This window comes from Leucoraja erinacea, chromosome 11, assembly GCF_028641065.1.
Source record: "Leucoraja erinacea ecotype New England chromosome 11, Leri_hhj_1, whole genome shotgun sequence".
In the NCBI taxonomy this organism is placed as follows: domain Eukaryota; kingdom Metazoa; phylum Chordata; class Chondrichthyes; order Rajiformes; family Rajidae; genus Leucoraja; species Leucoraja erinaceus.
In genome coordinates this window covers 6,808,915-6,824,605 of record NC_073387.1, presented here as the reverse complement: position 1 = coordinate 6,824,605, position 15,691 = coordinate 6,808,915, and the positions used below count along the sequence as shown (strand labels likewise).

General features: G+C 40.5%; 1 protein-coding gene across 1 annotated transcript; it reads left to right on the top strand.

Moving 5' to 3' along the window:
• Nucleotides 1–174: 174 nt before the first annotated feature.
• On the top strand, nucleotides 175–13,582 carry thg1l (tRNA-histidine guanylyltransferase 1-like). The gene is made up of 7 exons (XM_055642604.1): nucleotides 175–195; nucleotides 4,100–4,340; nucleotides 5,488–5,664; nucleotides 8,035–8,204; nucleotides 8,978–9,066; nucleotides 10,843–10,950; nucleotides 12,737–13,582. Exons 2-7 carry the CDS (start codon nucleotides 4,108–4,110, stop codon nucleotides 12,896–12,898), a joined length of 939 nt encoding a protein of 312 aa, XP_055498579.1. The 5' UTR covers nucleotides 175–195; nucleotides 4,100–4,107; the 3' UTR covers nucleotides 12,899–13,582.
• The last annotated feature ends 2,109 nt before the right edge of the window (nucleotides 13,583–15,691 follow it).

Here is a 15,691-nt window from a genome sequence, read left to right as displayed (position 1 = left end):
ACGGAGCGGGCGGGCGGCGCGGCCGCGAATTATTGAATGAGTGACCGGTATGTATGACGGGGACGGACTAACCGTCCGATCAGGCGGTGAGGCCGTGACTGACTCAACCAGAACCGACCTGTGCAGCGCGGCCGTCATTACTGGAGCGGGTGCGGGCGGGCTGGCAATCGCGTGTGTGGAGGCCAGCGCGGCACGGTATGGTAGGTAGGTGGAGTGACCAGGCCAGGCCAAGCTTGACCCGGGTTTCCGACCCTCACTGACGGCAGGGAGTGCCTGGGGGCATCTCAAGGGTGTCTGTGACTTCCCACTTGCGGCATCGGGGTGGAGGCAACAGTTGGAGGGGATAGGGGAGAGTGGGGTGATCCGGCCGGCCTGAGATTGGAAGGGGTAAGAGGAGAGGGGGAAGTGAAGCTGTCTGGTCTGAGGGAAGAAGGGGAAGGGGGCGGTTTGAGGCAGGCTAGCCTAATGGGGAAGAGTGGGACAATCTGGATGGGGGTAATAAGTGAGGCAGTGGCAAGAGAAGAGGGAGAGTGGGTGAGGTGGTTTGGCGTGAGAGGGAAGAGGCAGTCTGACCTGGGGGAAGGGATTGGGTGAGGCAGTCTTGCCTGAGGGAGGATGTGTGGAGTCAGCCTACAGAGGGGGGCTGCTGATGCGGTTCAGCCTGATTGAGGGGGTTACCAGCATGGCTGAAGGGGAAGGGTATGTGAGGCGGCCTTGGGGTGAGTGATACCATGCTGGGGAGATTGCTGTGGGGTGGGTACGTTAAGGCAATCTAACTCAGTCCAGGGCGATTGTTGCTGGATGGGTAAGTGGTGACTTTGGGCCGGGCAAACTGTTTTGGGTTTGGGCACAAAGATATACTGTGAATATTGCCCACTGGGTGTCAGATAAGGGTGCCATTTTTTACCCCCCTAGTTTGACTATCAAACTCTTCGGGCTAGGGTAGATACAAAGTAAATTCTGTCTGTTTTCAGTCATTGTTTTCATTGAAAATGGTTCCAGAATACAAGTTGTTCTGCTGTTGCAAATATTCCTACAATTGCGGAATATTATTTGCATTATATGGGTTAATTAGTTATAATACAATTTAGTTTGGCAATTTGAGTACCACTTAAAAGTTTCTTTGGAAATTCAACGTGGAGTGTGGGGGGCGGGGGTTCTGGATTCCATGTAACCATCTCACAGTTATCGGGGCACCATTCTCGCAAGAACACAGTTGCTACTTTAATAGCGGCTCACCGTTGAAATCGGCAAGCTTATTTATTATTACTCGTATTGACACTTGCGTAACAACATTGTATTAAGCAATGTAACTAACAGGCTTTGGTGTAATTGAAAAGATATTCAGTTTTGTAATTCCTGAGGGAGAAATAACTTTGTTATTGATAACCTGAAACATTCTAGCCCCTAACTCCCTATGGCACAAGTTTTAGTAGGAAGCAACTATGTTACAGCAGAAACACCTGCACAACTAATATGGTTTACTTCCAGCAGCAGCCATCCCATGAGCACGCTTTATTTTGCTAATTTGTTACATTTAAAGTATCCATTGAAAGTATGCCTCTTTGTTGCAATACGGCTGCCTCTCTCATCTTGACTTCTGTCTCAAGCTGTATTTTGTTTTTTTTTAATTTAAAGATACAGCACGGAAATAGTTCCTTCGGCCCACCAAGTTTGCGCCGACCGGTGATCCCCATATACTAGCACTATCTTACACACTAGGGTCAATTTACAACCTTTACTGAAGCTAATTAATCTATGCATCTTTGGTTTGTGGGAGGAAACCAGAGCACCTGGGGAAAACTCCTGCGGTCATGGAGGGAACTTACAAACTCTGTACAGACAGCACCCATAGTCAGGATCGAACCCGGGTCGCTGGTGCTGTAAGGCAGCAACTCTACCGTTGCTGTAAGGCAGCAACTCTACCGTTGCGCTAAGGTGCCGATTATTTACCGCAAGTGTGGCCTCGTCTTAGGGGCAATTTTAGCATTCACATTTAAGGAATATCAAGGAAAGGGTAAGGAGATAATTTACCTATTGAGATTGACATAGTTTACATTATTTTGCACAGAGATTGACATCTCAAGCAATACGTAATATTGGGTTGATGAAATGTGATGGTTTTTAATAGTAGATAAAGGAGAATTTGGTTTCACTGTGTTAGTATGGAGTTAAATTAAAATTGGCCAAGCTATTAAATTGGTTGAAATTTAGGTGTGGAGCTTTTACAGCTGTTGTCAGCTGTTATTATGGGATAGTGCATAATTGAATGAACTATTCCCCCAATTAACTATTTATTCTTTATCAGTCATACAGCAAGGAAACAGGCCTCTTAGTCCCATTTGCCTGTATTTGGCCCATATCCCTTTAAGCCTCTCCTATCCATGAGAAAGCTAACCCGTCACCTTCCTCCACCGCACCCCCCCCCCCCCCCCCCCCACACGCCCCCCCCCCCCCATTTCCAGGATGATTAATTTTAGTGATTCATTTTGAAGAGAAAAATATGCACACTGCAGGGCCCACTGAGCTAGTCTTCGCTGTATATTTTGGTTATATAATCATTGGGAGCAAAGAAACAAGACTCTGTAGCCCAGCAAGTTCATGCTGAGTTTTTTTTAACCATTTACTCTCATCTCATTTACCTGCATTGGGTCCCTATTTTATGATGACTTGCTGTCTAACTGTCCCCCTTGCTTATTGATGGGATCTGATTCCACCACCACCTGTGGCAGTGAGTTTCAGGTGTCGCCCACTGTGTTTCAAAATAAACTCTCCTTGTATCGCCCTTAAACCTACTTGCTAAACGTAAGTCTTATTTTTGATGCCCCTACCAGAGGGAATATGTCTCCCTGCTATTTTGATGGGGGACCCAAACTGATTGATAAATTTAGTTAACACTGAAAACAATACAGACTTAAACCACTCTAAAGAAGGGTCTCAACCCGAAACGTCATCTATTCCTTCGCTCCATAAATGCTGCCTCACCCGCTGAGTTTCTCCAGCATTTTTGTCTACCGATTTTTCCAGCAGTTCTATCTTAAACCTAAACTCATATCTGCAAATAAGGGGAATCAAAAATCAACTATGAGGTGAAATAAGAACAAAATCTGCTGGAAACACTCGGTATGGAACTGTTTATAGAAATGAGTTAAATTGACATCAATCTGAAACATTAGCTCTTTTGCCACTGATGGTGCCATATATGAATATTTCCAGCATTTTTGTTTCATATTTCCATGATTGAGCTACTTTTAATTTTGTCACTTGAGTTGTTACAAAATAATGTTTCAGTAATTGTTTTCTGTTCTCACTTGTGGAAAGCGGGTTACAGCTTCTTATTTGTTGATGTAAAATAAGTTATCATTCAACCATTTATTCTACAAATAGTTTGCTGCTGAATGATTTGGACCAGGGGTCATTAGCTTGCACTGAAACATGGACATGGACATGCAATCTCATCCATTCTGCTGCTGACTAACATTTATTCACACAAGCTCATGTCTGATTTAGTGTGTGCGTGTGTGTGTGTCAACAACATGGCATCTGTGATCCATGAACAAAGTATTGCTAAGAGCTATACACACCTCTTACAGACAATGGAGTCAAGGGATATGGGGAGAAGGCAAGAATGGGGTGCTGATTATGGATGATCAGCCATGATCACATTGAATGGTGGTGCTGGCTCGAAGGGCCAAATGATCTACTCCTGCGTCTATTGTCTATTATCTAACTATTTTACATTTTATTGTTTATTATTCATGTTTTATTATTTATTCATGTTTAATGTTTTATGTGTCATTCCTGACTGTCAGTGTTGTCACTTGCGATGGAGCACCAAGGCAAATTCCTTGTACAGGTATGTGAATACTTGGCCAATAAACTTATTCATTCATTCATACATTTGTATATGGTTTATTTTTGTTCAGTGACAATAAGCAAAAGTGTATGTTTATGAAATTGGCATCTCCCCTCTCCTCATGTATGATTAAAATAATTTGACTGATGTTTATGGAAGGGATTTTGTACAAGCAGTATGGTGTATAAACCTGGGCAGTACTGTGACCTCTGGAACTTGACAATATATTTATTTACCATGCAGGGTGCCCAATGCAGTATTGTTATTTGGGTCGACTATCAAGAGCTGGTGTTCAAGTTGGTCTTTTCAGGTGCATTAGGAGAACCAGTGGAGTTAAACGAATTTTCCTAAAGGTTCCACCACATACTACTTGCAGAACAATGGCTAAAAGTAAATTTGAATATGTTCGTAACTTTGAAGCTGATGACACCTGTCTGCAAAACTGCTGGGTTGTGGTTCGACTGGATGGCCGAAATTTTCACAAGTGAGTTGACAGTAAATTGTTGTATAGTAGACTAAATATTAGATGTGGTAATCTTCACTCTGGTACCTACTTGTGACACGATGGCTCGCGCATCACCGGTTCCTCGCTCCCCTCCATTGAGTCTGTCCAAAGCAAGCGTTGTCTGCGGAGGGCGCTCAGCATCGCCAAGGACTGCTCTCACCCCAACCATGGACTATTTACCCTCCTACCATCCGGGAGGCGCTACAGGTCTCTCTGTTGCTGGACCAGCAGGTCCAGGAACAGCTTCTTCCCTGCGGCTGTCACACTACTCAACAATGTACCTCGGTGACTGCCAATCACCCCCCGCCCCCCCGGACACTCCCGCCACAGGAAAATGTATGCATGTAAACAGATTTATTTATTGAAATCATATTCTATGTCGCTCTTCCAGGGAGATGCTAACTGCATTTCGTTGTCTCTATACTGTACAATGACAATGACAATTAAAGTTGAATCTTTGAATCTATCTTTGAAGTGATGCGTTCTGTAGCTTGTTCCCTTTCTGAACCATTTATTTCTATTTATGCTGTCAACTTATCCATCTCCTTAGGACTGCCTTTGTGCATTTGACTAAATGCTTTTCAGCATTTTTTTTCTTACTCTGCTTCTATCCGCCAGTACATTTTACACTTTTATTCTCTTCTCCTTATCAATGCATTCCAGGTTATTGTTACATGTCATCGTCCTGTGCTGTTACTTTTGTATTTTCCCTCCCTAAATACTACTCTCCTGAAACCTTAATCTTTATCTAAAACTCCCTTCTGAATGTATCCTGTTTCCCACCCTGCCAAAATAATTTAAACCTTCCCCAAGAATATTACCAAATACCACTCCTTTATCAGTACATTTTTATTAACACTGTATCAATATTTACTGATGTTTACTGGCAACAATATTAGGATGGAGTTCCAGAGGAGAAAATTGGCCAGTGCTGTAAACCTCAAGTCATCATTACTTTACCATCCATTACAAAAATTCACCTGTCGCTGAATTTGTGTTTCTCTCTATAGAGTCAAAGGTTTTGCACTGTGCATAACTGTGTTTGCTTTATATCTTTAGTCCAACATGTGATGATTGCTGTTTCGAACCCAGTATTCAAACATTTTTATGTGTTTCATGGTTTTAGGTTTGCCGATCAGCACAGTTTCAAAAAGCCCAATGATGAGCGGGCCCTTCATTTGATGACCAAGTGTGCATTGACTGTCATGGAAGAACTGAGTGACATTGTAATTGCATACGGCCAAAGCGATGAGTATAGCTTTGTCTTCAAAAAAAGAAGTAACTGGTTCAAGAGGAGAGCAAGGTATAATTTGGTGGCGAGGCCTTCCAGCTTTATTTATAGCATCAACAAGGCTAAGGGTATACAGGCACCTTGTGTTTTACGCAGGGGTTACAGGCTTGAAAAGCAGTGCTTAATATGCCAGCCCCCACACACGACTACGCCACAAATTGAAATAAATGAGGGTAAATCACATGATACGACTTTATAAAAGGTTTCCCTGCCATCAGTACAATGAAATGCATGATGCTAACTGTCAGAGTATAAACTGAGAAAATTACCTGTCTTTGCTACCTAATTGGAAAATATATCCCAAAGGCAGTAAATAAACAGTGACAGACAATTGTTTGAGTTTTCTTTTTGTTAATCTATTCAGTGTCGCACCGATTATATGGGCCAATAGAAAAAGAAAACTTGACAGTGAACAGGTTAAGCAAAACTGAACTTGCATGATAACTTTGAAAGCTGATGTGTAAGTTTGCCAGGCACAAATAGGAGTTTGTTAATTAAACTTTGGTAATAATTGGACTTAATTGGTAGTTATTCTAAAACCATGTAAACCAAGCATGTGTAAAGCACGAGCCAGTGCCTGTGTAATCCCATGTAGGGAAAAACTAGAGAGATTTTCAGGGAAGATTGTAATGGCCTAATGTTACTGATTGAATTTTTGATGAGCTCTATTAGTTTGATGAGTTTCTATTAGTTACAAACTAGAAGAAATATCTGTCAGCTTATCCAAAGACGATCAGGAATTATCATTAGAATAGCAGTAGGATAAGTCAACCTCTTGAACCAGATGCAGGGTTATGACCCGAGAAGTTGACAATTTATTTCCCTCCATCATTGCGTCTCAACCTGCTGATGAGTTGTTGGGACTACAGATTTCAGCATCTGTTGGCGTGTGTTTATCTCTTGAATCTGTTGCCTTTGATCCATCCTCAATCTATATTCCTTCTGATCCTTAATAATGAATCTATTTTCATTATACCATCAATACATTTAAACTGTTCTTGGGTGTAGTAGATCTGCTTCCTAACATCAACCCTGAACATCCATCTTTAATCTGTCTGTTTATAGCATGCCCAACCAGGAAGATTATAGTGTATCAAGAAAAAATTGTGAAATCATTTGAGCCTCTTGTTACAGCTTCGCCTATTTAGGTGAATATGAGCCTAATCTATTCAATCTGTCCTTGTAACCAAATAATTTGATAACTGAGATATGACTGACAGATGAACAGATGAGTTGTTTCCTTTGCAATAAATCACTTTTCAGAAGCTCTTTTGTTATGCTTGAGTGACACTGCTATGTGTGTATTGGGTTATGAAAGGACATGATATTTACGATGCAGGGTTAAATGAATACAATCTCCACCAGAGACATTTGCCATGTGATCTTCCCCCCAAGTCTATTCTGAAACATTGAGCATCTGAGGCTATTAACAGTGCCCACCATAATGTTTGTGACAAAGACCCATCATTTATTTACTTGCCTCTGTACTCCATAATTTGAGATTTGGAATAGAAACAATCACATGTAGCTAAAGTGCACATTGTCAGATTTTATTAAAAGCCATTTTATCCATTTTCAGTCACCATTTCCGAGCACAGATTATTGTGTAGCAACTGAGGCATTTTTTTTTTTTTTTTTTTTTTGCTCTACTCTTTGAGACGTACTGAATCCACCAAAATAGGAATCAGATAGCACTGCATCCGCTGGGCATCTAACGTAGGATCAACCTGCACAGCACAGCAGTAGAGCTCCTGCCACACAGCACCAAAGACCTGACTACGAGTGCTGTCTGTCAGTGTTTGTACGTTCTCCCTGTGACCATGTAGGTTTTCTCTGGATACTCCGGTTTTCTCCCACACTCCTAGAGTGTGCAGGTTAATTGGCTTTGGTAAAATTGGCGGTGATCTCTGGTCAGCTTGGGCTCGGGTCTAAGGACCTGTTTCCATGCTGTATCTCTAAAGTCTACCCTATTCAAATTGCATACGGTAACACCTGGCACATAGAAATAAGCCAATTGACTTTACAGTGTGTTGGAGTTAGTTATACAGCATGGAAACGTATTGATTTACAGTATTATTTATTGTCCACCAATCCACCTCTCAGCTTGTTCCATTCAACCCCATTATCATTTCCTTCTGTTCCTGTCTTCCTCATTTACTTCTCCAAATTCTCCTGAAAGTCATCCCTAGTACCCCTTGCCTGGTTCCTCCATGAGACAGCAATTTCCATGTGCTGCCAACAGTGGACTAGTCGGGTCTGCATTTATCTACTGAAATACTAGGGGTATCTAATCTTTTTATAGAATCCCATGCAATCTAAAACCGATAACAAATAAAAGTCAACTTTTGTTATGTTTAATATACCTCTTTCCTCTCCCAACAGCAAATTCATAAGCCATGTGGTCTCCCAGTTTTCTTCCAGCTTTGTCTTCTACTGGAAAGATTTCTTTAAAGATCAATCTCTCTTATTTCCTCCTGGATTTGATGGGAGAGTAGTTCTATATCCCAGCAACCAAAACCTCCGGGACTACCTAAGTTGGAGACAGGCTGACTGTAAGAGGCTTACTATTTTTTTTTTTTTTTGTGTTTTTAATGTACTTTTTTGTATGCTCAAATGTTTTGCCCAACAATTTAAAGCAAAATGTATAATTGATAATTTGACAATACTTTTACTGTCCTTTACTGCTGCTTAAAGGTCATGCAAATAGGCAGCCATGCAAAGGAACAAGGCCCTCTGATGTCTTGCCATTGAGCCATGGTTAATGCTTGTGAATGAATGCTGGGATGGTGGTTCTAGAATTGAGGATGTTGATGTCTAGAGCTATTTGTACTGAAGTCTGGTGTTGCAGCAAGTCTGGGCAAACCTTTTTTTATTATTATTATTTTTTTAAATAGACTTTATTCGAGAAATAAATATATACAATACATGATCCGTACCAAACTCCATCCGACATTCTCGGAGGCTATACATACAATACAGTTTCACCAAATCACAAATTTACCCCCCACCCTTGCCAACCTGCCTTCACAGTAGATGCTGTAAAGCATTTGCACTAGGCAGCTTATTGACCTAACTGCTGGCCCAACAGACAAGACCCCACTGTACAGATGGGGAGACTTTTTGTTCTCAGTTTATTGACCATAATGGTAAAACAGGGTCTCAAATTGGCTTCCAATTGGTAGGTTGGTACACCGCAGCTCTACCCTCTGGAGTGTTTGTAGACTTTTTTTTTCAACTGAATTTTTCTACCTGCTGGGTTCTTACAAGACTGGGCAATATTTATGTTTGTATTAAATTCCATTAACTCCAAGTCTTTCATCAATAGGTCATATCAATAATCTTTATAACACAACATTCTGGGCCCTTGTGCAGCAAGGTGGTTTATCCAATTGTGAAGCTGAAGAGAGGCTGAAGGTATGAAACACTGGCGTATGATGTGGGCTGGAACTATGTGTTTTCAAACTTTTGTATGTATATTTTGATGTAGCTTAAAAGCTTATGCTTTTATTGTATAAATAGCTTGTGCTTTTAAAAGTGTATCTCTTGTTTGGGTTTCACCATAGGCAGTGTTAAAGAATAATATGTAAACTATTGTGGGAGGGAGCAGGCCTGTCAGTTGTAATAAGCAGAATGTCAGACCTTTGAATTATAAGGATGTAACAGATCTAGTGAAATGACGATTCAAATACAAGCAGATAGAAAATGGAAAACTGGACGTAACTGACCCTCAAAGTTGCTGCAACCTTTCAAATGCAAAGAGAATGTATTGAATAATGGGTTAGAACAGAAAATTGTCTACCCACTTACCCATATACGTGCATTAATGTCTGAGACATAATTGTGAGCTAATCTTTGCCCTTGCTGCTGGAAAATTCTGGGCCATGATACTTTTGTGCTTATTGGCTGAAGATGCTCTCACCTTGCTTGTGTGCTCCAGCATGAATGCTCCAACTTTATGCGGCACAGTGGGCGCAGCGGTAGAGTTGCTGCCTTGCAGTGCAAGGGACCCAGGTTCGCTTGTACCGAGTTATACAGAGTTTGCACGTTCTCCCTGTGACCGCGTGGGTTTTCACCAGGTGCTGCGGTTTCTATCGACGCTTGGCCTCTGTAAATTGTCCCTAGTGTGCAGGATAGAACCAAGTGTATAGGTGATTGTTGGTTGCCGCAGACTTGGTGGGCCAAAGGGCCCATTTCCACGCTGTATCTCTAAACTAAACTAAAATTACGAAGTAGAAACAGGAACCGCAGGTGCTGGTTTATTTATTTTTTAAAAGACCCAGAGTGCTGGAGTAACTCAGTAGGTCAGACAGCATATCTGGAGAACATAGGCGATGTTTCGGGTCGGGCCCCTTCTTCAGACTGACTAATTTTGACACAAGTTTTATAATTTGTTTATAAAGAAAACCCCCACATTATCAAACCTTTTCAAAACTGGAGATGGTAGACCTACTGCCTCACAGCACCAGAGACCCGGCTTTAGTCCTGCTGGAATACCAAATGTCAATTGTAGTGAAAAACCTAAGGGATTGTAACATCCAGTCCTACTAATCAAAATCAATATCATTTTAATACTCTGTGCCACATGTACTCTAAGCCCTTTGTTCTTGGTTTCATGGGTGTAGTAAACTAAGCCATTGTTAATGAGTGGATCAATGCCCCATCTTAATGTTAGGGATGTTTCATTGAGTGTAATAATTTCAGGGTATAATTCTGTTGATTATTCTACTTTCTTTCCCATTTGTCCCATTAATGTTTCTTTTCTCCTTCAACCAAATTTTGAAATGAACTTACCCCCGCTGTTTACTGCGCTCTTAAAGGAGTATTAAACTTTGAACATTTTTCAATTCTCTTAGCAGATAATTAGCCTGAATTAAGTTTTCTTTTCTACAGATACTGCCGGGCTTGCTATGTCTATCTAGTATTTTCTATTTTAATTTGTTTCTTAACATTGCAGTATTTTGCTTTAGTAAGACCTTAAAGGTGTGGGGCATAGCAGGATATTCCCCTGTTGCCATTGACAGCACCTTGTTCTTCAATAATCATCACCAACAGCAGCTGTTTTTTCATTTCTGCGATTCTTCTGTAAAATAGCTGTCGTTTGTACTCACAAGAAACTTATTATGTAAAGTCTGTTATGTGCTATGTATGTATAAAACTGCTTTTAAAATTGTAACTTTTTTTTGTGTGCAGGGCACTCTTGCAGGAGACAAAAATGAAATTTTATTTTCGGAGTTCAATATTAATTATAATAAGGAATCTGCAATGTTTAGGAAAGGAACTGTACTGTTAGGGCAAAAGGTGAGGACTGTAATGTTAATCAAAATTACAACATTATTGAAAAACAGTTTCAGTATCATTCCAAGGTAGTCTACTTGGCTATTTCATTGGTTTATTAAGTTTATGAGATCAAATCAAGTGGTGATTTTTTTCAAAATTCTGTTTTCCACTAGCAAGTATGGAATGGTATGACTCGTGCTAGGTTTTGGAAAATACTTGAGTTGAAAATATTCCAGTTATGTTCCTGGACCAACAAAGTCCTTCTCTGTTGTGCTACTACTGATATAATTTGACTTATTAAAGATGGGGTGTTCGGCTGCTAAGTGTTCTGGCTACTTGCACAAAGTGATTTTTAGTTTAGTGTAGAGATACGGCATGGTAACAGGCCATTTGGCCCACCAAGTCTGCACTGACCAGCGATCCCTGCACTTGATAACACTATCCCACACACACTAGGTACAATTTACACTTATACCAAGCTAATTAATTACAACCCTGTAAGTCTTTAGAGTGTGGGAGGAAACCGGAGCACCCAGAGAAATCCCACACGGTCACGGGAAGAATGTACAAACAGCAACCGTAGTCAGGATTGAACCTGGGTCTCTGCTGCTGCAAACGCTGTACGGTAGCAACTCTACCAATGTGCCACCGTGCCGCAGTGATATAATAGAGCTCCATCATGGAAATGCACAGGAAATGCCGAGGAAATGCACAACAGCGATGGGACTTTCTCTGTAGATTAAGTAAAGAAAATATTAGAGGCTTGTCAGCACAGAACATTGCACCACTGAATACGATCATGGTTAATCTGATCTTTGGTCAACTCTACTTTCTTGGCTGAAGCCAAAAACATCTGATATTCCCAAGACTTAAATCTAACTTTCAGCAGATACAGCTCTTGGCTGCAAATGCAAGACTCTCACAACCCTTTAGTCGAGTGGTTTCTTCTCAAAATGGGTAACTCCTTATCCTGAGGCTCGTGTCCGCCCTATGTGCTACCATTTTTTTATAAGTAATAGGCTGTGTATCAAGATTCTACAAAAGCAGTCTGGTAATTGTATTTATATGTGAGTGTAGAGACAATACTTACAAATAAAAACAATGACTTAATTTCTGCTAGATTAAGGTCATGGAGGCATGTCATCAACACAAGGAAATGTCGTATTGAGATTTATTTGCTCTGTTGCCTCTTGATTTTCACATTGTTCATGAGGGTTTGCAGTGTGTAAATGAGCTGCAGTGTTTTCTACATTAAATTGATGATTGCACTTCAAAGATAGATAACTGAATCATCAAACTCTTGAAGAATTATTTTGATTGTGAAACCTACCACTTCAGTGAAAGTCTTTCCTCTCTTGAAGTTGAGTATGTAAGAAATAGATGACCATCCTATGCAATAAGTACTGGCTTTGTAATACCATTCCAAATAGTTGAATTGAATCCTGATTCAATTTGATGGGATTCAAATATTGTGGTTTACACAAAGGAAAGGCTGGGTCGATCATTTTCATCCAGATTATAGTGAGCTGTAACAAAGGTTCAAGGGAAAGCTTTCAAAACGAGTACTTTCAGTTGTTACAAGAGGCAAATTAATGGTCTTTGCGATGAGTTCAAGAGCTGAAAATGATCTTTGATCAAGCAATCTTGGGTCGAACGATCCTTTGCCTGTTTGGTGTTATATTTATTATAAAGTTAAAACATGGTCAGATTATGATTTAAATTTTAGGATTTTATCATTGCTAATCTAAAGTGGTACTTTCAGAATTTAATTTTATTTTGATTTTTCTCCCTCCTGCTCCTCCTCAAGGTTGAAGAAACTATTGATAAACAGACCACAACTCCAGATGCACCAGAAGGAATAAATGTCATGGTTAAAAGGACTCGCAAAAAGATTCTCCCGCTACATGTTGATGTCATTGGAGATGGGTTCTGGGAGGAACATTTGGAGATTCTTGCTGATAACAGCTAGACAGAATGGTTTACTACTTTTTTTCCCCAACCCACAGCTCCTGAATGTCGCCGTATGTTCACGAGTACAGATCAGCAAGCACTGATGGATTTTTGGGGTATCTTGTACAGGCACTCAAGAACGGTCTCGACCCGAATCGTCTCCTATTCCTTTTCTCCAGAGATGCTGCCTGACCCGCTGTGTTGCTCCAGCTTTTTGTGTGTGAAATTTGGTTTAAACCAGCATCTGCAGTTCCTTCCTACACAGTAATTTTCAACATTGGACTGCTGCAGGTGAGAATTTATCAGGAACCGAGGGGTGCATCATACAAGGTCTGCCTCCAGAATCTATGTGTGTGTGTGTGTGTGTGGACCTCCCAACGAAGTTCAGTGAATGAAGAAGGGTTTCGGCCCGAAACGTTGCCTATTTCTTTCGCTCCATAGATGCTGCTGCACCCGCTGAGTCTCTCCAGCACTTTTGTCTACTTTCGAAGTTCGGTGAATGACCTGCAAACAGATTTCCTTGGTCAATGAATGCGATGGCTGGGTAATTTTAGACAAGACTGTAGAACTTGGGCTAGTGCCCTGATTCCGAATACAGTCGAATTTGCAGATGTCCTTTTTGAAGATTTAACATTTTGAATTGAGAAAGCTTTTGACAATTTTCATAAAAATAAATGTGTTGCTTATTTTTGCATCCTGAAAATTGGTTAATAATTTGTTAATTATCAGTAACGTCGTTTGAGTATAACTTCTTGCATAAATACTGATATGCAGTATTTGTTATTAATCAGTTGGAATTGTCTGATCTCAACTTGGTCTGGCTTGAGGCTTGTGAACCATTTCTTTATTAGCTGTGCAGTTAATCTGATTTTTAACAATATGAATATATATATTATTTTATTCATTTGTTTAACACTATGGTGCTGTTGAAATTATCTTTGAATAATTATAAGATCTGCAATCGATTTTGAAGTGGGGATAGTGGAAAGTAAAATAATTCTGATAGGGGTTACAGGCAGTCTTGACCAAAGGTGAGTGGACCAAAACTCTTGTGATTAACAAATACATTGTATATAAATGCACATCTGTCATGATTGTAAACAGACTCTGAGCCAGTGACAGTCAAGTTGAACTGTATGGTTTAAAGTACGTCTTAAAGGAGGAATGGATGCTGAAGAGTTTTGGAACGGGAATTTGAAGGTTGGGGGTCAAACCCACCAGTGGCAGAGCGCGGAAAAGCAGGGATATGCACCGCACCAAAAATTTTACATTTGTTAATGATCTTCAGAAATGAGAGAACTCATAGAATTATTTTTTTTAATAAAATGTTTTTTTTTTTAGAATTAAAGCACTGTCAGGCTCAGAGGTCTGCTGTCAATGTCTTAACACATTATGAACACATCTTTCAATTCCATACTAGATTTAGAAGCTAGCGGTTCGATCAATCAGAGCAGATATTAAAAGTCTGGTCCCTCTGGTCCTTTCACAGTGTATGTGAAAGAGAACATAACAGTATTACAGAGCACTGGTAATCCATTTAAAGTTACAAAAGTTGTTAACTTCCGGTTGGTGGGCCTTTGGTGCAGACGTTTTGGCTAATACATTTCCAATATTACAAAGCTGACTACATTTTAAATGGTGATCTAAAATTCAGATTGTAATATAAGAACATAACGAGCAAGAGTAGGTCATTTTCCCCAATGAAACTGCTCAGAATAAGATCATCAGTGGGACAGGCAGCAGATCTGGATAGAAGGCATGGGTGACATTTTGGGTCAAGATCCTTCTACAGTCTGAAGAAGGGTCTCCACCCAAAATGTCAACCATGCCTTCTATCCAGAGATGCTGCCTGTCCCTCTGAGTTATTCCAGCATTTTGTTTTCTACCTTCAGTACACCAGCATCTGTAGTTCCTTCCTACGCTGAATAAGATCATGACTGATATACCTTATCTTGTGTTCTTACTTTGTTCCAATCTCTTGATACTGTATATTTTCAGAAATCTATTAATTTCAGTCTTGGACACAGTCAGTAATTAACCCTCTATGCCCTTTGGGGGTATTTCTCCTCATTTCAGCCTTAAAATACCTACAGTTTATTTTGAAACTGCAGCCCCTTATTCTACACTCTGATGCAAGGGAAAACATTCTCCCTGTATAAAAGTGTAAGGAGCACCCTCTCTCCAAATTCCCCCTCTGCCTTTGAGCCCCCAACACCCCCCACCTCTCTGCACCCATTTCTCCCATTCTCTCCTCTTGTATCCAACCACCAATATCCCTCCCTCTGGCTTTACATTTCACTCCCCTTCTTAACATATCTGGCACAGTTTTGTCTCATTTTCATCTCTAGCTTTTGTCCATCGTCTGCCAACAAATACCCTTTGTCCCAACCAAAAACGTTGCCTGTCCAATCCCTCCACAGAAGTTGCCTGATCTGCTGAGTTACCCCAACACATTGTTTTGCTAAAGATTCCAATATTACACTTCCCTGTGTTTCCCTGTATCTTCCATGTTTAAATCTTACAAAATAATCGGATGCTTCAATGCGGCTCCTTTTTTTATTCTTCTTAACTTCCATGAAAAGCAGCACGGCCTACTCGAGCAATCCTCGTAGGCCAGATCTGACATTCCAAGAACCGGATTAGAGAATCATTGCTGCAATTCCTTTACAGCAAGTACAATATATCATTTTTTAGGTATAATGAAAATTGCAAGCAATACTGTGCTTGGTTTCTCCATGGGTTCAAAGCAGTAAAACATCAGGAGCTCGAAGTCCAAAACAATACCAGAAATTGAAGGATAAACTGAAGTCAA